Raw genomic sequence first — 25,200 nt, forward strand, 5'->3', positions numbered from 1 at the left:
CTGAAGGGGTTGTTCTCCAAATAATGTTACATAACAGCACAGAGCCTTCTTCACTCCAAGCACACCAAACTGAATTCACTGGTTTGCTCATTTAAAGAAGAGATTTCTCCATCTGTCAGTCATTTACACCAAACTCCCTTTGCTTTATTGGGAATTTACTGTCAGACTAAAGGAACATTTAAAAAAAAAAAAAAAATGTGAAAAACGTGTCCAAGTTATAGTCAAACAGACACTGAATCCTTACCAGAAAATAAGGCTCAAAAAGGATGAGGGGCAGCTCAATGTCAGCAAAAACAAGAAGCTGGTTTAAGGAAAAAGGAGGCAGAGACACGCAAATCGACATCAGAAGATGTGAGGCGCAGTGAGTGAAGCGTTTGAGGTTCCTGGGAATGAACATCCCAGAGAGACCTGAGAGGCTCAGGTGGGGGGGCAGCGTGAAGGACACTCCGACCGCACAGGAGAGCTCCTTCAGCGACAGACTCCTCCACCCTCAGTGTGTATCGCAGCTCCGTCCTTCCAGCAGACTCTACAACCAGCACTGCTCCCAGTAGACCACACTGCACCAAATCTGACAATGTACACCAACTGTGCAGTATATTTATTGAGAAAAACTTTCCTCACTTAATGTGCAATAGGTTTTAGATTCCCACGTTTTTTTTATATTCCCCCCTGTGTACATTGTCCCTATTTTTATACTTCCTCATGTCTGAATAGTACATACTTTTTTATGTGTATGTCTCTTGTCCACTAGTTTATTACTTATTGTTTTATTGAGGTTCTATTTCTGCTGTTATTTTACTTTTGCTGTAACACAGTGAATTTCTTTTGTGTGTACATAACTGTATACCAGCCTGGTTTAGTTTCCCTCCTTAAGTACTTCTATTACTGTACATACCTTCAGTCTTTATTCTATTCTATTTTAAATCTATTTATACTAGAGCTGCACCGATTAACTAATTAGCCGATCGACAGATAACTAACCTGCAATTAGACTGATCAACTAATCATGTAAGTCCTTAAATTGATTGTTCCACATTATCACATGACAGCATTTGCTGCGTTTCTTGATTTTGCGTGACAATAAATTGAATATTAAACCACTGGCTATTGGGTCTGGAGACATTTGATCATTTGAAAATAAATGATTAATAGAGACAAAAATAATCTTCACATGCAGCCCTGGTTCATACACACTCTCTCGCTGCATTTCACTGTGCAATCCTGCATTGAATAATGACAATAAGCCTTGAAACTAAAGAAAAAAACAGTCTGTGCTTATGTGAGAAGGGGTTTCCTTGTACTCAGTGTTGTGTGTGCATCAGCTGGATAATTAAAGCCTCACATTTGTGTTGGGTGATGGGAACACTTTGACAGCGCGGTCTGCTTTTAGTCACAGGAGGCTTATGGGAAGAGAGCACTGTTTATACTGTGAGGTGGATCGACACGGGGAAAGGGCAGATCCAAATGATGTGTGAGAAAACTGTACTGGTCGACAAGCGCAACCAACGGTGCAAAATCATCCCTAAAAATGTTTCATTCATTAATGGAAACAGAAATGCTTGCACACAACGTCACCTGGCTTCATATTTATTCCCCACAGGAACACATTTTTTGGGTATGGGTTGAGTTATTCGTCAATAATACATCAGAAAATGGAGTCAAGGCCTACGGAGCTGTTTGCAATTTGCTTTTTCTTTGTGTGAACACCAAAGCCCAAGATATTCGGTTCATGGTCACAGAAGAAAGAAAAAAAAACAGCAAATCCTCACATTTGAGAGGCTGGAACTGGGGGAATGTTTGACATTTTCACTACAAATTGCTCAGGACACGGTCCAAATTTCTAATTGATTTCCAATTTATTAATTTCATCAGCTTCAGTAGGACTTGAGCACAGATAGCACAGACAGCTCTGCAGCTGATTACACCTCGAGTGGTTAGAAAAGTCAATAAAGTCAATAAACTTCAACTTATTAGAGCTGAAACAATCATTACCACTTCATAATTTAAACCACGTTTTAGAAGCAAACACGCGGCTTCACAAGAGTGCATATCTGGTGTTTCTCTTCATCTTTATCACTGTATCACTGTAAACTGAGAGTCTTTGGGCAGCTAATGATTCTTTTCGTTGGTGATTCATCCTGTAGTCCATAAAATATCAGACAGCAGTAAAAATGCCCATCGCAATTTCCCAAATCCCAGGATGACATTGTCACATTTCTTTTCAGATAACAGGTGGATTTTAATGTGAGACTGAGAGAAACACACAAATAGAAACCAGCAAAAAAAAAAAAAATGGTATATGGCGTATATGGGTATTTTAACCATGTGCTCTTTGAGGCAGTGACTCTTCATTTCCTGACACATATTAGACCAATCAGTCCAGCAGATAATAATAAAGAGGTTATTGAGCAGAATAAGTGATAATGAAAAGAATCAGCTGCAGGTACATTTACACAAAAAGAGCATAAAAAAACAAAACACCACAAAGTAGGACAACTCTGCTCACACCTCACAACTTGGCACCAAAACAGGTCGAGTACATTAAATTATAACACAATCAATATGTGATAAATTTAATCATTGACATTCACAATAAGTCTCTCTATGCCTGCCTGCATGTCACCTTGGGAATGTGTCTTTACTAATCAGCAGGCTCGTTAAAATTCAGCTTTTTTTTGGCACATCAGCATCAGTGTGTGTTGTGTAAATTACAACCTGAGCTCCACACATCAATGCTGGGAAAACCCACCAGTGTTGAGTTTGATATTTCAAAGTGGTTTTAGACATAAACTGGCTGTGAAATCTGCAGGAAAGAGACTCACCGTGAGCGGACACGTCGAGAGACACAAGGTGAGAAAGAGCAAACTTTTCATCTTAAACTCCTCAGGCAGACGCCAGCCAGCTGTCCTTTCAGGAGGATCTCAGGTTATTATGACAGGAGTCCGGACTTCATTTTAGACTTTTTCATCCCGCAAAAAGAATCTGGATGTTTTTTCAGTAATTCCATGAATGTGTGGGGGAAAAAAAAGAAGGTGGAGAAAGCCAAATGATGTCCTGTGTATCCACTCTGGTCACTTCCACTGAGCTGAGTGTGCAGTGAGACCAGCTCCCTGCAGCTGCCTTCAAATGTCAAGCTCACAGAGATGAGCATGTGGACTTCCGGTACTGAATTTCAAAGTAAAATGTTTATTGAGCATATATAGATTTGATTTTATTCAGTTCAGTTCAGTTCAGTTCAATTCAATTCAATTCAATTCAATTTAAGAAGCATTACATTCCAGTTTGTACAACATGCAGCTGCCACGGTTGGAAAAACAAATAGAATACATGGATTTTAGCATCTCTGCATTGACTTTCTGTCTCTTTTAGAATTAATTTTTAAAATTTTTATTACTTGTTTACATGACCGTAAATGATTTAGGAGCCACATGTGTATTAAACTGTCCCTCCTTCTGTACTTCCAAAGATCACCTTAGGTCAGTCAATTGTAAAAGTCCAGCTTTGACAATGATACTAAAGTAAAAAATAGTAAAAGTATAAACAGGAACATGTACCAAGGTATTAAAAATAAAAGTTTCAATGCATCTGCTGTTATTGTGATTGTTATATATTATTTAAATTATTAAATTATTCTTACTCACAGAGAGGCTAAAAACATTAAATGTTTGGTGTCTTAGCAAAAAAAAACAACTTTATAGAAATGCATGGGACGCCATTGGACTGAAATAGAGTAGAATGGAATAGTTCCTTTATTAATCCTTCACAGGAAACTGCTTTGTTATGGCAGCAATACAGACAGACACCACACAAGACAACAAACAGCCACCACAAGACAACCAACACTTAAGTAAAAAAGGAAAAAATATATGAAAAATATAAAATATGTACAATCTAAACTAGAATAATATAACGTAAACTAGTATACAATATCAGAAATAAAAAAGTGCCCATTTTTCTAAAAGGTAAATCTTCGGTATTCTTACTGCTATTCTGAAGGTATTTTCGGTGTCCCTACAGTCTCTTCTAGCCATTAGGACAACAAAATATTCTTTCTGCTGTACGGTAAAAATAATATAATGACGAAAAAATTCTGTTAAACTTGCTTTTTATGTCCCATCCAATCCAGACAGACATTGTAACCAGAAATGACGAATCAACCAGCTTTGATTTGAAGGACACGAATCAAAATGAAAAGGTTTTATTCTCTGTTAGATTTGTCTTAATGTTTCTTATCCATTTTATGTGTTTTTACAAAACAAGCAGTGAATTTCAGCTACCATAATAGGAAACAGATGTTTGAAATACACAAAGTCAGCGAACTGACTCAGTAACATCAATAAGGAAAACTTATCTAGCTAGAGGTAGCCACCACAACCGTAACCTACTGGTCATACCAGACCAAGTAAAGCTGGATCTGCCAAACCCTAGAGTGCACTGACAGAGCAAAGTTGTGTGGCTCGTGATTAGCATATTATTTATTCTTTCAAAAGGAACAAGGTCTCACTTCAAATGTCCACAACTGCTGCTGTTAAAAGGAGGGACATTAAAAGAAAATTTGGACAGCTAAACTAATAGAAAAACTTTAACGATTCTTCTGTCATCCAAAAGTTGTCTTAAAAATGACTTGCTTGCTATGGAAATTGCTTTTCAAGTAATCTCGCACCAGAATAATTGAGATTGACTCAAGTAAAAAGTTTCAAATAAAGTAAATGCATTACATGGGGAGCAGACAATGAACTAAGCCTGCAAGTCAAACCACATTTACTTTAGTGTCCAGCTCCTTTCCTTCAATGTGCACCAACGAATTTGTCAGAAAATACCAACACAGGTGTGCAACGATTAAATAGTTTGACCTTGAAATTGACTCTGTCAGAACGTTTTATTCTCTACATGGCTGTGTGCAACAGTTTGCACGTTAAACAGTGCTATCAGGTGAAGTTGTGATGAATTATGTCCGTCAGTACATCACAGTGGGGTGATAATTTGTCAGATGTCCACATGAACTCATAGCTGCATTGGTTTTTTATTAACACCAGCATTGATGTGCTACATTACAGTACAGTCATATCATTTAGTTTACAGCTCAAAAACACACATGGATAAGAGTGCAGCCCAGTTAAGCAATTAAAAAAGATGAGGGTTGAGCAGGGCGCTTGTCAAACTGTCTTCAGTTTGTATGACTCAAGTTGTGAAGTCTGAGTCTGATCAGTGGACGAGGAGCTTTACAAGACATCCATTCCCCACTTTCACCAGGCTGGCACAGCTTGAGTGGAAATGGCAAAAACTGTGTATCTATGAAAAGCAAAATGCGACGGAAATGAAAACATCACATCTGTGTGGAGCGATGGGAGAGACGTCAACTATACAAGACAAACAGAAATAACATTATTCCATCATGTTTTCTTCTCAGTTTTCCACCATTTGAGGTTGTACTGGGTTTTTTTTTTTCATGTTGCACCCTTTTCCTCATACATAGTTAGATTCACCTAGTTAGAATAAGCACCACCAGCTGTTAATCTCAATGAGCCAACAGCTAATGACTGCGCAACTGTAGTGGGTGAAAATGTGCATTCATTTGCATTTTTCGTTTCAAAATTCTGTCAAAATTTGCATTACATTTGGTTGAAAACCTTGCCAACGCTCCTGCATACTTGCCGTGTTAGTTACACACGATGAATAATAAATAATAAAAAGGATCAAACCAGACCAAAAATCCATGCCCCCTGGAAAACACATACTCAGGTAGTGCAGAAAATTTCAAATCAGAGCAGAAAAGTCAGTCAAATTTGAATGTCTCAGACAAGTTAAAAAGGGACTCACAATTACATTTAAACCAATTTCCTTTTTGTAATCTCACTTGGCTATGAGAATATGAATTCTACTTCGGGTTTCCACTTCAGTGAGCGTGTCAGATTTTCAACAACAGCTTGAGATAATAAATATATCTATAAATGTCAGCGAACCGCCTGGTGAAATATATTTCATTTAGTGTGTAGCTATCAGCAACAATGTCACTTCAAACCCTGAGATGACATTTATTGATTCAGTGGGGAATAGCAGAGCAGACCTACAGAAACGCCCCTCTCTCCTTTATAAATGCGCACTCTCCCAGATGTGTACATACTTTTCGTCTTGTACGGTAAACTTGTGAAAGCAGAGTGATGATGAAGTGGCAGATATTTACACAAGGCCAGAGACCACCAGCTGCCCTGCCGCGGCCCAAAGTATCAACACTAAGTTGAAAAACGCAGACAGAAAACATAAAGCAGTCGCTCTCCGTTCGGCCGCTTCAAGTGCTTTATGGCCTGTGTATAAACCCGACATTAAACAGTGTGGTGGAATGAGCACGCTCCCAAAACAGAATGTACCATCCTGATCCAGGCGAAGAAAAGAAAGCACCACCTCATCTTTGAATTCTTAGGTTGGATTTTAATCCTGTCATTTTTGCAGGAAGAACAGCTGGAACCAGCATGTGAGTGAAGAATAGCAGTCGATTAAAATTTGATTGAGTTGGTAAATTTGCTTGTGGAGTTGGTCCTGTTTTTTTTTAGGGACATGAACGCTTTGATTGAAACTGACTGAAACAGAAATAAAGACAGAGCTGCTATTTATCTTGATGTTGTCAACCTTTTATCTCAACTCTCAGTAGTTAGGCAGATGCTCTTTGCACCCGGTTTTCTGTAGTCAACAATGCTATTTACACCCAGGTGTATGTTGGAAAGAAGATATTTTGAGTTTAATGTTACACTGCCTTTATATTTACATTTGACTCATTTTAACTCAAACTGTGGTCTTTTCCTAAACCTAACCAAGCTGCATTATAGCATAATGTATATGGTCTACACATAGACTGATGTACACTTAATCATACTGTGTGACCATACTACATGCATAGGGACAATGCATATATTAGTGTGTGGGCTTACTGGTCGTTTGAATGTGTCATCTGGTGTTGAGAGCACATCATTTTCTCGTTCTGAACAGCAGCACAGAAGCTGTTATGTGGAAGCAGACCGTGGTGTAAAATTTAAAGCGACATGTAGGTGTGGGGTGAAAAAATGTGCATACAGCTGTAAAAGTGCCATTAACAAGGGATATAAAGAGTAAATATTTACATATTCTTCTTGATGATCAGTGTTGTACGACCAGTGAAGGTTTTCATGGGACCAGATTTGATTTTAGAACGGAAAAGTACATCTGAACGCTCTTATGTGTCCGCGAAGCCTATACAATCATCAATGTCTGTTTTTACGTACATAAACATCAATAAGGAAATTATTACTTTTCATAATTAAGAGCATCTTTATCTTAAAAATATCTCTCTCTTTGTTTCACAGCAATTATTTCTCATAATTTAGTGTACATTCCTTTATTTGAATTATCACACACAACTTTTCAATGATAAGTTCACGCTTTTGGGGTAAAAAAAGTTTAAAAGGTCAAACATGAAAGTTCATTCTTGACACTGAAAGAAGTGATTGGGTTTAATAAACATTTAAACCACAGAACATGACACCCGCCTACACAGAGCAGATCATAATAACAGTGAGGAGGAGGAGGACAGAGGGAGGCAGGCGCATGATAAGAATTTAAAATCAGGACGAGCAAAGCTGAATCAATGAGGACCCTGAGACGCAGAAGGCCGAACTCTCTGAACATCGAGCCAAAGTCCTCAAATCCAAATTCCAGGCATCCGTGCTGAGTTTACTCCATGAAAAACATGTTGTCAGGTGTCCAACCATGCAGATGGTTTCAGATATCCCCAACACACTGGGTGGGCCTGATATGTTTGTGCGTTTGAGCGCACACAGTGTTTCTTCAGAGTTTATAGTGTTGTCTGTTGAGCTCTTCAGGTGTCTCACATGAATCACAAATTAGTTTGCGTTCCCCTCCAGAAACCTTAAAGATGGAAATCTCAAAACCTGGGCAAATGAAAACAAAACAATCTACATGAGTAAGATCATGTAGCTCATCAGGTGCAAACGAAGTAAATGTGCTCAGTGGAAAACGGCTCTGATTCAATAGATCTTACTAATCGCTCAGTGAAGCCAATCAGGATCTAGTTCATCCATCACGACTGTGAACCAACTGCCCAGAAAATACTGACGGATGATTGAAAAAGCACCAGCTTTAAATGAAACCACTCAAACGAAAGCACATCATACACCTGACTTTGTGAAATCCCACGATGGGCCATATTGGAGGAATTATATGTCAGACAGGTTCACCTATAGTGGAGTTTAACACTACAATTAACAGACAGACACCATTTCAGCACTGTGTGCGTGTTAGACAATTAAAAGCAAGGGCATTTACCTTGAGTAGTCGGTCACGGCCCCACAGGCCATGAGTTTGCACTTCTAATTGTTCAAAGCAGAGTGTTTTCACACTGTGAAACGTGTCTGCAGGGGAATTTTAAGTTTTTCATTTGAAATAAAACTCTTTTCTTTTACCTGAACAGTCTGGAGACACTGGGTATTTATTTCCTTGGTGGAGCTGCTTTGCAAATTGCTCTTCTCCCACCTCATATCAAGAAGCACATTGTTCCTCCTCCTCCTCCTCCTCCTCCTCCTCCTCCTCCTCATCGTCCCTCTCTCTGTCATTACCCTTCACTGTTCCAAAGAGGAGAGAAAATGAAATGAGAAGAACGAGCGTGGCAGTTTTATATTCTGCATTTGTCCTAGCAAATAATCCTTGATCACATTACTTTATGTTCTCATCTTAATGTCTCACTTTACTTTGGTCTGTTACTGTAATTGTGTTGCTGTTGATCCAAAATTAAAAGGACTCCCTATGAGATCAAAGTATCTGTAGGAGTCGGGCAGTGAGACGAGGATGACTCCAAGCTAATCTAATTAGCCTACAATAATTATTTGAATAGCAAACAGGGGGCGAGTAAAGACGCGTGGGCACGGATGCACATGTGAGGACTATAGACTTTAGACAAAACACCTTTTCTCACAATTTCTCCTTTCTTTAGCTAACAGTTTCATTTTACATTTATTACCACAGGCGTTTAGCTTGAGGCCAGAGGGAGTTACAGTGAGCACAGCGGGAGAAAAACTTGACTATAGAACATTTTGAATAATAAAAAGATAATGAAAACATGCATTCCACTATTGTGTTCAGTTCTTTTTAACATACAAATGTACCGTACAAAACATACGTGACATACAAAGTAGATGTAGTCCACTGAAAAGCAAGGCAAGGCTAATTTATTTATACAGCACCATTCAGACACAAGTGCTTTACAGAGACGTAAAAACAAGACAAAGAAGACACAGAAATCAGTAAAACTGCATGTGAACGACAACAAAAGCACAAGCAAATAACAGTTAAAGCTTCAGAGATTACGTATTTAAAAGACAATAAAAGCATGTGGATAAATAGATTAGAAGCAAGTTATGGTGCTCATTTATTGGAAAGCCACAGTAAACAGTAATGTTTTGTTTTAAATGAGCAGGTGTTCAGGAAGCCTTGTTCTACAGGAGGGGAGTGTAGAAGTTAAAAGCTGCTTCACTTTGCTTGGTTTGGATCCTGGGAACGCTGAGCAGACCTGCACCAGATGACCTGATAGCAGAGAAGTAAATCAAAACTTTATTTGACTCACTGAAGCACCGAATACCTCAGTGTGTGCAATATTGACGCAGAAAACTTTGTACTTCCTGGTCTAATGAGTCACTGACCAGGAAGAACTACAGAGTCCGTCAGCTCGGCTAATCAGCCCGGTCTGCTGCAGAGGATTTAAGCTCGGGCAGTGTCTTTTGAGTGCTGTGTTTGTTGTTTTTGGGCCGTTCATGGCCGATGGCAACCCAGAGAGAGAGCAAAACAAGAGGATTGGGAGGTAGGGAGTCAGACGCTCAGGCGCAGTGCATCCTGGTAAACGTAGGCCACGGCTCCACAGGCAGTTTTCTTGGTCAGTGTAGCACAAACTGAGGTTTTCACTGCTTTAATGATCTGGATTCACCATCAACACTGATTGGTCATCAACATAACGATAGACAAAGTTTCCCTTTAAGAATGATATAACATGTTTTGTTTGGCCCATTCAGAGAAATTACTGACTTCTACTGACTTATCTAACATTAGGTGCGTGTCTGCTCTTCCTTTAACCTTTACTCCTCCAACTGTGTGTCTACTACTATGTTCTGTTACCTCACCAAAGTTTATCTTGTTGGTGTTTTTCCTCCTGTTTTTCCCTCCTGAGTCTTTTTCCCCACTTGCCTGGACACTGATTGATCATACATGCCATATTAGTGTTATGTTACCGATAAAAACTTCTCGAGTAGCTGTCAAAGGGACGGATAAACAAAATGCAAGTGTTAGGTTTACTGTTACTTTTCATAATTCAAGTGTATATTTCAAAAAAAAGAATCACTATTTATGTACTGATTTTAAAACATGTTATTCTCAGAGGCCGACACAGTAGTGAACATTAGCAATTAACAATTAATACTTTAAAACATTAAGCAATTGTTTTGAGAGAAAAAACATTTAATGTAGTAACCAAAATCACCTTTTGTTGTTGTAACAATAATTATATAACTACAGTTCAATTTTTACTTCGTGGCTAAAACAGTGTGAAGAATCCACCCATATAACCTCCTCTATTGCTGCTCCACCAAAATGAAAAAAAAGTTTGTTTCTGACTTGCTACTGCCGATTTAAAAATAAAAAACTGTTTTTAGAGGAGTGTTTCATGGGTTCATCTAAGATCAGCTGTTACTGGGCAGTCCCCTGTTACAAAATGTAATTCATGATGTGGATTTATACAGTTTCCAAACATGACATCTAGTGGGGAAATTACCTCTGTGCGATGATATTCGACACAACCGCTCTAAATCTCTTTTAAATGAATTTATACTCCACGTCACGATTTTTTGCACACTAAGTTATAATGAGATATTGTAAGCTTAAGCTTTGACATTACAGGCAACAAATAGGATGAAACGGTCAAAGGTCAAAGGCCAAAGGCTAATAACCCTGCTGGCACGTGTAAGAGGTCAAGTGGTGGACAAAGAACACAGAAATCACCTGTAGTTTGATTTGAAATAGCCCAGCTACAGTAATATGGCATTCTATCTGCCATATAGAAATAGTATTTTAAGAAAATATGTGTAGAAAAATTAGGAAAAATAGTTAAGAAGCCCCAAGAAGGCTTTTAGACCACCCAGTAGAGAAATCATGTGTGCAGAAATTGTCGTTTAAAATTGAGTGAATCATCAGCAGTTTCATAGAACACAAACCGTGTATGCAGTTTAAAAGCTAATTTCACATTTGTGAGGCCTTTATTCCATTTGTGAAAATAGAAAAGGGGACGATTTTACAGTTTGTTTTTCCCACCTAGACCACATAGGAACAGATTTAGTCTAGACTCACACCGTTACTGTTAAAAAACACCTTTTGACACACACACACACAGAAATACAAATGTAGGCCCACTGTACTGTATACTGTATATGGCCTAACTGATAAACATCAAATTGAATGTTGTGTCAATCTCCATATTATTATATTGTGTTTTTAATCATATTGTATTAATTGATATGTTTGCATATTGTATATCTATTGCTAATAATTTGTCAATAATAATTTTCTTCACTGCTTTGTCAATGTCATATAAATGTTTGTTTGTCTTCCATGCCAATAAAGTTTATTCAAATTTTAAAAAAATAAAAAAATACAAATAATTATGGCTTTTAGACCGTGAATGTATCCGGACTATTTCATCATTTAATCTCGGAGAATAGTTTAAAACATTTTCAGTGTAAAAAAAAAATATATATATATATATATAAAAGTAAAAACTGTCTGTGTAGGCGTTTTTTCCTGCCACAAGATGGCGCCCGTGTCCGCTGCCGTGTTAGTGTTTTGAAGCTCCCTCCCAGCCTGACCTCGTTCCCGCGATGACAGTTTCCTGCAGGCTGGTGGTTGAGGCAGACTGGACGCCCTCACAGCAGGATGTACTGAAGGGGTTATCAGAGTTAAGCTGTTCGGCATGCTGTGGACTGAGCTGGTTAAGTGAATTTTAGTTTTATTTTTCCAGGGAAGAGCGAATGTCGCAGGCGGGAACCGGTGAGTGTGCTTCTTGTTGAACGGGAAACGTAGAGGAAGAAGTTGCTGTTTTTTCGCTGGTGTTTGGTTTACGCAGTGCCGGTGGTGAAGTCCTAGCCCCGATACGTGTCACTTTGAGGAGAGAACGTCACGACAGACTCCGTTAAAAATACCTGGGAGTTTGGAGTTGTCGTGCTTAATGGTACAATTGTACACACCGTGACAGATAGCCTGTGTAAATTTTGGATTCATTTGTCGGTGCTCTTCAATTCGGCGTACATAAATCCAAATCAAACATCACATATATCAGTAGAAACTCTACTCTCTTAACCAATTCAGAAATGTCGTTCCCATCCACGGCGGTGTGTTATGATGGCAGAGGATTGCGGGCATATTGATAGAGACTCTTTGCAAAGTTGAAACACTACTTAAAAATGCATGTAGTTGTATTTGATATATGCCGAATTGAAGAGTACTTCTAAACGCTATGCAGCATATAGTAAGTTCAAATCTATCAAGTTCTTACTGTTGCTAATTTTTCCATGGATAAAGGTTAAACAAAAAAATGACATTTTTGCAAAGGTGATTCGTATGACGACCTCTCCATACAAGAGGGCAAACACTTGTATGGCAGTCAGCCTGCAGTTTGTATGGATTTGCAGCAGAGGCTGTGAAAACATTTTGGAGACTACACAAACAGTATTTACATGTAGAATACAGATAAAATAATCTTTGGTCTAATGTGGATCAGGTTGAGGGTTTAATGTATATAATCACTCATTCAGTTATTTGCATGTTGTCAACTCTGTACTGCCTATTTGTTTGAATGGAAACTACTGTAGCATTGACCCTGTTGCAGAAGGTCTATTACCACAAAATCCAAATGTAAGATTTTCAGTGATACACATCCTGCATGCTTCTTTGAAAATTACATTACACTGTTATTAAATATTTGTTCTTTTTCATAATATTTCTAATTACGGAGTGCAACATTGAGAGCCTGGTAGTTTTGGGTCTTTGGCTCTTGGATCTTTGGGTCACAGGATGGGAACTATTTCAGAAATGTTTCCATTTAGCACTCATCAAGTAAATTATAAAAAAAACCAAAAAACAGGATGTGTGTAGTTTTGTGCGACTCAGTGGTTAGTTTGTTGATTTTTTTGTCATGCTTAATGTTGTTTTATGCCCAAGGGTATTACTACTGCATGTCTGTGGTAAAGTTATATGAACCTTGACCTGTGGAGAAAAACAAAAAGCATGAAACAGTTGCATTTTTGTGAGCTGGTGTTTGTGGCAACTCACTATCATTTGCTGTAAATGTCTTTTTCAGAGGGGAAATGAGTAACAGGATGGAGGGTTCTGCGGGAGCAGGTGACAGGGCAAATGGACCCATCGCGGCGCCCAGCAGCCCGGTGAGCTCCACCATCAGCCCGCCTCTGTCGCCTAAAGAGCTGGAAGAAGAGCCGCAGTCGTCTCTGACGGATGTCACCCAAATGTGGATAAAGTTTGCCAAGACTTTCGCAATCATCTTCCCGATCTACGTCTTGGGGTACTTCGAGTTCAGCTTTAGCTGGGTTCTGATTGGGCTCGCCATGTTGTTCTATTGGAGGAAAAACCACGGCAGCAAGGACTATAGGATTAACCGTGCCTTAGCATTCCTGGAGCATGAGGAGAAAGTAGTGAGGCAGAGTTTGCCTACTACTGAGCTGCCACCATGGGTAAGTCACACATCATCATTTCTTTGTATTTTGACTGTTTCAAGTTTCACCCTTCACTCGGCTCTTCCTCCATCATCATCAAGTATAGATTGCCATCACTCACTGTTTGCCTACCAAACTGGCTGATAGAAATAACCGGATTTCCTGCCACTAATTTTCCACTTCAGTTTCTTCACTCCAAATAGATATACTTTTATTTTTCTGTCCGAGGATTAGCGCTTCCCTACTTACTTACTGTAAAAACAACAACATCCCAGCTCTCACCCTATTGAGTTTGTTGCCACATCCATCCACACGTGTGTGTGTGTGTGTGTGTGTGTGTGTGTGTGTGTGTGTGTGTGGTGTTGAGGCTGCACTGGAAACTTAAGCTGCACTAAATACGTGTGACATACAGCGTTTGAAAACTATGACTCATCCTCAGCTTCTCATAAGATAGGACACTGCCATCATTTTATTGGTGGAAAAAGCTATTTTTGAGAAGCGTAGCTGGAAAGAAATAGAGGAAACTAACAGTTTTTGGCAGTTAAATACTGCAAAATGTCCAGCAATGTAAGACTGTGAGTTGCCCCAGATGTTTCACAGTTTTTACTACATTTCCTGTGAATTTATAATCTGCATCAGTCTCTGGAAGTTATTTCTCAGATGGTCCAGCAATGTTTTACCGTGGAGGATAATTATAGTGAGAACCAAACACAGAGAGATGCATCACCCCTGACGCTTGATACTCTGACACTTTTATTTCAAATCCACAGGACAAAACAAACTTTAGCGCTTGTTAATTAGAGTCTGACAAACAGCTATTGGAAAGGTCACACATCCTGCACTTTTGTTGAAGGCACACAGGCTCGGCATCAGTTCCCGGACTCTGTTTGATCATTTCAATCCTGTTAACCACCCGAAGGAGCCAGAGTCCTCGATGAATAATACATGACCTCTGAGTTCGCGGGGCTCCCAAGGCTGGCCCTGCGAAAGCAGGAGAGCTATCAAACCTGTTCTAATTTTCTGTATTCATCCTCTCGGTATGGCAGCCTGGCAGTGTGCAGTCAGATTTCCCTGTGCCACGATAAGCAACCAGTGTGAAGGAGATGGACTGGCCACACAACTTCCACATAGCTGCCATTCTCTGGCTGTCTACTCATTCTCTGGTCTTGACATGTGCTAAAATGACTAGTTGCTTGCTTGCAAGGAATGAAGATTATCTATGGGTGTGTTCTCGCAGGATGTATATGTGAGCAAACCTTTGGCATTTGCTCGTCAGGGCTAACTGCAGTTTGGTAGAGATCAGTTAGAGCACAATGTTTTTTCAAAGGTTTTTTTTATTTTACAGCAGGGCAGTGGATGGAAAGCCTTGGTTTTAGTAATGCCTGCTGCCAGATAATATTTCCCCGCTTCATGAAATCAACAAATAATATCTGGAGATCAGCTTATGGTTTAAAGACAATTCTACACAAGTCTCAAAATGTGTATGTTTGGCTGTATAAGCAAAACGTCACATAGCTAAAGCAGTCTCTAATCTTGTCTAATCCACATTAGACATGATGACACAGCATTCAAGATGTATGTTTTTATGTTGACTGGTTGTCTGTCAGCACCATGCTGCATACATTTGCATGTTAATGAGGAAAAAGCTGATTCTTTTAAAACATACAAATAAGTCTTCCACCCATGCACATAAGGACTAAATTCTACCTTCACAAAGTTTGCAATGTTTAGTTTTCGTCGACATTGTCAGGAATGTGGTAATTCAATTGCATGATTATAATTTAGGTCATACTTGAAGCTGGCACTGTACGTTCTATTTAGTTTTTGAAATTACTTTTTTGTCCTCTCTATTTACATACATGAGGGCGGCTGAATGTCACCTCTGAATATAATGCAGTCCAGTACAACCCCACGTCATTAACTATGAGCTCAGTGCTGAGACAGGAGTGAATTAACACCTCTATTACAGTAACCGCACAAGCTGAACATTATAGGCATCATTGAAGCAGACTTAATAGTAGCACAGTTGTAATAGACCACATCAGATTGTACAAATGTTCCTAATATAGTGGTCACTGACTGTACACGTATCAGGGCTGTGCAAATGCAAATTTGATTATTATTATCTCCTTTTATTTAGAACCTTAGTGCAAATATTCGACTGAAGCATGTAGCAAAATATTAAATATTAATGGGTAAAACTATAAAGAGAAAACTGGACTGATTGATTCCTGTGTAGATGGTAAAAGAGGTTAGTGGCATTTGAGTCTGTCGTGGGAACTGGTGAACGATTATTTATTCCGTGTCAGACCTCTCTTACCCAAACCACATCCATGCGGCAGAGGTAGCCACTCTTGTAGGTATGAGAAGAAGAAGTAGTATGAGTGTTTCTCCTGTTCAGAGTTACCCTTTTCTGTGTCACGTTCACTCTCCTGCATGCTTGTTTTTGCCATGCAAATGTCCTGCCTGCATCCATGTGGAAGAATGCAAAGCGTCGTCCAAATGACAAAAGAAATCTCCATACGATATATAATGTCATATTGCGCAGCTTTACTGTGTATGGACTTTGTTATTACCACACCTAAGTTATTGACTTAGGACTCCTGAGTATAGTTCAGGCAATATATATGATTATTTCAACATTATTCTTAAAAAAATCACTAAAGATTGTTATTCACAGCACCAAACAAAACAGTTGACCATTAGCAACATATGTAATTGGCGTTGAATATGTTCCTGAATTTCTGAGATCTGTTATATAATTATGAAGCACTTCCACGCCTGGAAACTTCATAATCTGTCACTCACCCTTTCCTACACTTGTGAAATGTACACAGAGACTCCAAGTCTAATAAAGAGGCTTCCAGCCTGCAATAATATTTTCTATTATTGATGATGATGCCAGAAAACAGTGAGAAGCTGAGTGGATGGCAGCGTGCCAGACACAGCGATGGGAGAGTCCCATCAACACGTCCATTATCACGCAGACCTTGAGAAACACAGTGCTCAGCAACAACCCCGGGCCCAGTGCAAAACACTCAGCTGTGAGCAGAGACACAATGGTGTCGAGCAGCTGTCATGTTTGTCGCGCCGTGAGTCAGCAAGCGTATCTTTTGTCTTCATGTTGCATGTTTGACCAAGCCTGTCTCTCAGATGTTTTAACCCACCGCAGCACGGCCAACAACATTTGGACGTGTGAGCCAAACAATGATGACTGACAGCTCATTGTTCGCCTGATTAAAGGGAAACCGAGAATCCAGTGAAAGGATGTCAAGAGGATTAACGTGTCCTTCTGATAATGAGCCATGTAATCAGCAGTGAACTTTGACCCCTGAAAGACACTCAGACGCGGTCAGTCTTTCCCCCGTGTTTCATAGAAGATAGGCTATCTAGTTCACCTCTGCCACACTAACCTCAAAATCCAATGCCTAGATGGTCAAAGAAAGCCCAGAGTCATCATCACCACGCAGGTCTTAACTCAATAAAACCCTAGAAAATGAGTCCAATTGTATTTATAATATTGCTTTTACAATAACAAAATTACATTTTTAGTCTTCAAGTTGCTTCTTTAGTCCAACTAATGCTCACATTTAAACAGAGTTTGGAGTTTTTATATTGTTTTTTAAATCACTTATGAAAACTGCGGCCACCTCTCTGTTGACTGATTAATCACTGAAACAACTAATTGCTTCAGCCCTGCTTGGGGCAAATAATCACTGTTTGATAGGATAACGTCTGTTTGCATGTCCTCCTTAAAGTTTAGTAAGCTGAATTCCCTACAAAGAGAAACCTGACACTCTGGGGAAAATAGTTTTCCTCTTAGTAGCAGGTAAATTCACTGTACTTTCAGAAGAGAGATGTTTCAGCACATAATTGAAGCAGCTGGTCATTTCAGTTTTCTCTGTTTGTTTTCTAAAGGATGCACCATTTCTGAAAGTTGAGCCAGTGGTGGAGGGTTTTGCCGTTTCTGTGCTAAAATCCAGAAGCAACATGTTGATTTTTATCTGGTGGTTTCAGTAAATGTCATTGTCCTGATAAACATAATTGAATTGAGTTTTCACTTCAGTTTCACAGTGGCAGACACAATGGAAAGAGCGCCGCGTACTGTATAAAGCAAATCCACTCAGTCTGTATGCAAAATCAACAAAATACACCACATTTGCAATATATTGGCAAACCAACAGTGATCATCACTGAAATATCAGATTTGGCGGAGCGCCCATCATCTTGGCTCGGTCCCTCTGAAAATATGCCTAGAATGAGGCTCGATAGGCAGTGTGGGCAGCAGCTCATCATTAACGGGCCAAGAACGCCTGAGCTAGTGCTATAGTTTTATCTCAGTGAAGACAACCTGACTGTGCACAACTCCCTCACTGCTGTCAGACATAAAAAGATGCATCATAAAGGCCCTTTTTTAGGAAAATACTAAAAAATCTTTTTTTAATTTGAGACAGGTCTTCCTCCTGGATTTGAGTTTATAACCCGCAGCCTACAAACCAACTCATTCTACAAAATTCCTGCCTTGTGGGCCTGAAATTTAAGAAAATTTGAAAAACTGATTCATGAATTGGCTAATTGTTGCAGCTCTAAGCCATATGCTGCCTTTTCAGTCTGTGTTCATGCAGTCTGTATGTCATGTGTCTGTGTGTGAGATAAATCATGATTACTTTGACATGATTTGTCTGCAATCCTTTGATCCATATAAGCTGGAAAATCAGGAAGTTTCTGACGTACAGAGACAAGATAGGAACTTTTTAAATGAGATGAAGTTTAATGACGTTTTTGGTTTTATTGTTTTTTTCAATGTCATTGTAACGTAGAGAAAAATTAGCTGCAGCCATCAGCCACTGATCAACTACTGTTAAATGTTTGAATTCAGAGTATGAATTTAGCTATTTAGTATTAATTTGTCTCAGTTTAGTTGGAAATTAGATTAATATCAAATACATTTTATTTAATACATCACAAGCTAATGAATAGTTAACCTCAAATAGTGTAAAAGTAAAAACTCAGTCATGCTTGTATGCTCAAATACGAGTCATTTTAGTGTGTTGAATCATAGTTGTGTGAATTCTGCACTGCTTATGGTGAGGTTGATGGTTAAAGCATTACTGCTATAGTTAGAAATAACAAGTTAAAAACGTCTTTGGCAGCAAAGGTCAGCCCAGGTGAGGGCTGGTAACCAGGCCACGAGGAATGTGGGGTAGAGGCGTGATGAAATGTCTGCAACAGCAGCATTACTGGGAAGGAATGAGGTCAGTAAACTCATGGTGTGGAAGTTTAACACAGGCTGCAGGATGTAGGCCACAGGTTTGCACGGTAAAACCACACTCCTGCGGCACTGATATGTGAACATCAGTCAGAAATGTGCGTGCTGACTGTGTTGAGTGTCAAAAGGATTTCACTTAAACGGGATTTCTGCCTCCTGCGTCTGTCACTGTAGCACAGAAGATTTGAGTGGCCAGTGTGCAGCATTACAACACATCTGTTTTAGGATTTAGAGGATTTTCCCCGGCTTAAGACAGGGCTTCTCTTTTTTTTTCCAGTTTGCCTTTAAAAGTTTAACACTAGAGCGGGTGGGTGAAGAGGAATTGAACCGGGGATCTTATGGTTACAGTGTATGGTCTCTGTCTTAAACTAGCAGGCCATCAATACTCCCCAATACTCGTGTTACATGTTTTGTATTTAAATACCTTAATCACAACTGCATGTTGTTGATTGGAGAGTGTTGAGAGTTGAGTTTAGAGGAGTTAAATTGACTTTGGCATCACGGCTGCACCATGAATACCATAATTCATACGATCATTTGCACCATTCAGTCAGTGTCTCATTTATGAAGATGAATCAACTAATTATTTGATATACTGAATTTAGTAAATGACATATCATAAGTCACCAGTCTTAAGTGTCTTCGGGTCGTCGGATAAAGGTATTTTAAGTATTTTAAAGGTATTTTGATTTTTGATGATATGAAACGGGACAAAAGAAGAAAATTTAGTTTTGTAAATGAACTTTTCAGTTTTAGTCATAAATGTCTTTATTGTACAACTGTCTGCAAATCTTTTCAGTGTTTCCCTAAACTACAAAACCATAACATGTATCAAATGTGGGATTATTTAGTTGTTTGACTGAAGCCTTCAGATTTATTATAGAAGTGTTTGAGTCAGAGGACTATCGCCACACTGGGCAGCTTTTCTAGGTGTGTTTATGAAGCTGGGTGGTGCTGGGAAACTTAAGGCAAAACTCAGCTAAACCATTTTCCCCCAACAGTCAGATGTTAAAATGCCTGGTCTGACATGGTTTCACTTAGTCGTCAGCCTTTCAAAAAACAGACACGGAAAGTTACTAGGACCACAGCGTAACTGTTTCTCTCTGCGTCTCGTTCAGCCGCTCTCCGCCCTCTCTCTGTCTCTGCATGCACTCGAATGACATGGCATGGGTGGGGCTTCCCTGCCCTTTTGATGTGCCAAAAGGCGGGGTTCAGCTCCACAGCAGAGAATAGAAACAATGCGGAGGAACAGAAAGGCCTAGTGCTGCTCTGTCCTGCTTTTACCTGCGGTCTGTACATGTTAGGACTGTTCTCTTTTAAGCCTGTTCTCCAGCACGGTTGGTTTCAACAGTGGCTATTAGGTTGTAGTGCTTATTTCTGTCTTTATTTCAGGGTGTTTACATCCACATCCAAACTCAATAGAAACTGTTGCCCAATTTCATGCTGCACAGGATAAAAAGGTCTACAACTCCTACAATCTTGACTTAATTTGGATGTAAGCACCCCCAAACACCCATAAAGGGATAGTTCGTTCTTTTTTTAAGTGGTTGTATGAGGTACTTATCCATAGTTAATGTATTACGGCACGCCCCCAGTTTGGAGAAGCAGGCAGGAGTCCGGACACGGACGCTGAGCAACGAGCTGCTGTGGACACAACAGCCACTGTTGTATGGCAAAATTACTGTTTTTGTCAATAGAGTCTGGCGGCTCTGAAGCAAGCAAAGAGACAGCGAACAGCTTCAGCTCCCCTTCAGACAGGCCTGTCTCTGAAACCCGAGAAAATATTCTAAATATAGTGTTCACTTAAACTGATACTGATTTTTTTTTTTTCAGGTAGGCCTTTTTTTTAGGCGGCTAAAAGGTGGTTCTTCTGCCCCCGTCCACAGCAGTACATTATTTTGCATCTATGTCGGGACTCCTGCCTACTTCTAACACTACACTAACTATGGATAACAACCTCATACAACTCCACTTCAAATAATACAAACTATCCCTTTAGTCACCCACACACAGTAGTCACTGTTTTAAATAAATCCAAAACCTGTCACCTGTTACAAGTTTAAACTTAACACCCTTTTCCCTTCTACAAATCATCAGTGTAAGTTTTTTTAAGTTTGATAGACAAAAATCTACAAAAAATGTTTTGCGACAGTAAATTTCAATTTGCTTGAGCAGGTGGTCCTTCCCTCTTCACACACTTTCTATTGGACTGCTCTGCATGTTAAATAAAGTAATTCTATTTAAAATTATAACTCAGCGGATGGGAAGTCACATTAAACTTCATAAAAGATAATCCGTCATCCACTTCTCCTGAAACTATGAGTCCTCCAAGTAAACCTTTCTTTTATGTTTACAGAGAGACATTTTGTCGTCAGGTACGCTGCGGTCAGTCAGACTGTTTGTGCTTCTTACCGTTTTAATGTTGACACAGTTAAGTCCAACTAAATGTTAAATATGAAATAAAGAGGATTTTATGCGCCAATTTTTCGACCTTCTGTAAAAATGAGATTGCTCAAACCTTTAAAACTGGGGGGAAAAAAATTAAAATTAAATTCTCAACCTGTGTGTGGGACTTATTAAACTCTCTCACAGTCTGACTCCGGTCCACGGGCTGGTAGCTTGAGGATGTTGGATGTAGAGAGTTTTTGGTTTCAGCAGTTCTACAGAAAGTCAGATCAAGACTTTGACTGCCTGGACCAGGGAAGGATGCTGCCAAAGATTCAGTTTTTATTCAAATCTATTCAAACTATATTGCTCCTTGAGGGGAATTTAGCTTGTGCTAGGGTTTACAGAGAAAACACACAACAACAACACGTCACACTGTAAAAGCACAGTGAATGATGGAGCAAAAAGGGTTCTTAACAGCACAGTTTATCATGTCATATAGTTTTTCCTCGGTTTGAACAGTTTGAACCTGGATCGATGCTTTCCAGTACTCCTGCTGTTTTAAAATAATATGAAATATTACACTGACAGTTCATTTTTCAAAGCTGAAAAATGAAGAGTGTGTGTGCAGGAAAAGAACCACTCGCTTGCATAGTTTAGTTTTAACAGCATTTTATTGGGAGGAAGAAAAACAAAGCCTAATCAAATACTGTGAGAGGCTGTTTTATGAGTTTTATGTATCATTTGTTGCTTTATTGTGCAGCCCTGCTGACTTTAACAATACAATTGTACCTTAATATTTACCATTTGATATTCCTGGTGCATTATTGTGCATCAGCTTTTAACCCAAAAGAGGCAATCAATAACATATAAAAGCCCCACTGCATCAAAGTTATACAGGGAGCTGTATATTCCAAGTCTGGTAAACATCAAAATGTAGTCTGGTTCTGTCTGTCCACCTTCGGCACAATAGAGCGCTCAGATTTCCTCAGCTGATCTCTCTCCTGTCTACAGTCTCTCCTCCTCATATCCTCGACAGCTCCTCTCTCCCTGGTTCTCTCCCTCTGGGCCTAAATATAGACGTCTACGTGGAGCAACTGTTTCACCATATAGTTTTTTCTGTTTCTGCACATTTCAACGCCTCCTGGAGAAGCCGAATGAGCAGGTTTCCCTGTTGCGTTTGTTGTCACCTCGGGGAGGAGAGTCACTGTCATCAGAAACGAGGCTGTATTTTAGTCAGCAGCCAGCGACAGAAAAATACATTTCCTCAAAACTTTGTAAGTTGCAGTTTAAGTTTCTAAATTCCTGAGCTACTTGACGGGATTATTCATCCTCTCACCATCCCTCGCTTGCTCACAAACACATGCATTGTATCAGGGTGTGGCTGGAAAGGGAGGTTAGGATTTCCTAACAGCTGTTACATAGTTGGACTGTGAGTCTCACCCACTTGACTCGCTTTGACATTGAGACACACACACTCACACAGGCGTAAACAAAGGGGATTCTCCAGTCACCAATAGAGCTGCCAGGTGGGATTTTCCCCGTCCTGTATTCCCATTTCTGTCTGTTCTTTAAACAATATCCTCAATATTACTTAACACAGCAACATGGGACTCTCCTGGACAAAGAAACAAAAATGCTAATGAGCTTTATGTTAAGGCCCAATAATTGAGAAATCATTTTTGTTCTGTCTCTGCTCGAAGAGGCCAGTCAGAGGTGCCATAGTTGCAGAAGTCACCCACAGTTGAAACAGCATTTAAAGGGTATTACTTAAACCTGCAGATTGTAGATCCCACCTGCTATTACTACATGTCACAGACTTTTAAGCTTAGTGATTTGGGAGGTGGCGTTAACGTCTACCGTCTTTTATGTACGCAGACTTGTACCCTCAGCTTTTTTATCAAAGAGTCATGCCTTCTAATGCAGTTCTCTACCACTTATACTGATGACTTAACTTGGACAGTTTCATGCCCATCCAAGCCTTAGAAGTGCTCCAGCTGTGAGTCACATAATACCGTTAATGGTAAAAACGAATGGGACATTTACTTGCGGAACCAGGGGGAATCTGAAACACCACCCACCACATCACGATCCCATTCCAGAGCCCTTTTACCGACAGGTCTCAACCGCACACACTGAATAAGAAGCCCTGCAGAAGCCATGTTGTTGTCTCAAGTCTGTTCTGCTTGCGAAAGCAGCTCTCTGTGCTGTGTGTGGGCGTGTTGCTACAGGCGGATGAAACACCATCCAGGCTAGTTTGGGTAATCCATCCATAAGTTTGCAGGCTCGATAAAAAGCACTGCAAAGACAATCGGGAAGTTATCATGGCACCAATCTTGGAAATGCACATTATTTCCATTTTTTTTTTTGCCTTTTTTTGTGTTCTTTGAATAAGGAGGCTCACACAAGGACACATTGCTGACAGTGGTGGTCAGAAAATGGCTTACCACTCACTTCTCCAACATCTGAAATTCATTTTGAATGGGATTCAGAGTTGATCAGTGGATAGTAGTGCTTGCTAGTATGTAGTAGCCTGAATGTTCTTTTGTTTCAAGTTTGTTTATTGTCTGTTTTTATTTATTGCACTTATACCACCTTTATCACAACATCCGTACGTTTTACCCCATACAATACTTGAGAGAATTTAAGATATTGGGTGTAGATTATCAGTGTCTGGAGGCCTCCACACTGCACTTTTGCATTGTGAGCCATCGGGTTAAATTTGGAAGGAAATCTGCTAGAAGAGGAGGGCTGTTCTTCTGCTGAGAAGCTCTCAGATTTTCTGCTGAGAGCAGATGGAAGGAGTGACTGGTAATAAACCTTTGTCCTTCTTTACTCAGAAAAACACAGTGCCATTGTTGCTCTAAAAAGAGAGAAATGTTCCCAGGTTTTTTGTGAGGAAGTGATTCAGTTTCCTTGCTTTGTCACTCTGTACGGAGCTACAGGGCTTCATGGGATAAGGCATGAACATGTTTGGGTTTTTTTTCATCTCCCCTTCTTATCCAGGAGCCTTTATTGCACTTTGGTTTCAAGCCTCGAAAATCATCCTCACCGTTATGTTCATATTTCTCTGTTATCTCCGTATCAGCTTCGCTGTCTCCTCTGCTCATATATTTTGAGTTTTAGCCTCAGTTTTGTCTCTCAAACTGAGACATGTAAGCTTCTTCATTAGTCTTAATAAAGATATTAGTCTTCTATTTCCTGTTTACTTCATGTGAATGAGTGCTCTGCTTATGCAAGGGCTATACTTCTCTGTTGTTTACCCTAAAAGGGGAGAAAATTGTGCTACTGCTGCTGCCAGTTTTATTGGACAGATGAGTCATTCTTTCCTTCTTTTTATGCATCGTTTATGTGATTTTTAGGTCCGTCAAGTTGCAAAAGATGCAGCTGGTGAAGCTGACTGCTGTGATTAGTGCAGGTACCGACCAAAGGACGGATCATGGCCACATCTGGCACAGCTTCGCATTAAGCTCAACCTTGAATGAACTTGCAGTGTTCACAGCGTAGACGCCCAACGATTTGTGTCCCATTTACATGCTTGGCGACCTTCCAGTGACTTTGACTTCTCCATCCTCTAGACCTCTAGACCTAGACCTTCATGAGTTCCCATGACTTAATGAAAGAGATAGTGATGTAGAGGTAGTTAATGTGTCCGGACTTCCTGTGTTTCAGTCATTTGAGTTGTAGCAGTTTCTTTTGACGTCTTGTGACGTCTGTATGATGAAGTGATCTCACCAGAGAGCACTTAAGCAACAGCAGTAAAATAAGACTGAGGCACCGGCTGTTTCTACC

General features: G+C 39.7%; 2 protein-coding genes across 4 annotated transcripts in view; one reads left to right on the forward strand and one right to left on the reverse strand.

The window, feature by feature from the left end:
• Positions 1-2,883, reverse strand: part of LOC139214509 (vasoactive intestinal polypeptide receptor 2-like) — a 55,199-nt gene extending 52,316 nt beyond the window's left edge. Inside the window, exon 1 of the mRNA XM_070845380.1 lies at positions 2,823-2,883. Coding sequence (XP_070701481.1) covers positions 2,823-2,873 — 51 coding nt within the window. The 5' untranslated portion in view covers positions 2,874-2,883. The remainder of the gene's footprint in view (positions 1-2,822) is intronic.
• Positions 2,884-11,955: 9,072 nt separating this feature from the next.
• The window catches only part of esyt2a (extended synaptotagmin-like protein 2a), a 56,631-nt gene continuing 43,386 nt past the window's right edge, over positions 11,956-25,200 (forward strand). For all 3 annotated transcript variants that reach the window (XM_070845324.1, XM_070845325.1, XM_070845326.1), the window contains exons 1-2: positions 11,956-12,075; positions 13,385-13,772. In XM_070845324.1, coding sequence (XP_070701425.1) covers positions 13,392-13,772 — 381 coding nt within the window. In that variant the 5' untranslated portion in view covers positions 11,956-12,075; positions 13,385-13,391. The remainder of the gene's footprint in view (positions 12,076-13,384; positions 13,773-25,200) is intronic.

The sequence above is a fragment of the Pempheris klunzingeri genome, chromosome 15 (genome assembly GCF_042242105.1).
Source record: "Pempheris klunzingeri isolate RE-2024b chromosome 15, fPemKlu1.hap1, whole genome shotgun sequence".
NCBI classification, from domain to species: domain Eukaryota; kingdom Metazoa; phylum Chordata; class Actinopteri; order Acropomatiformes; family Pempheridae; genus Pempheris; species Pempheris klunzingeri.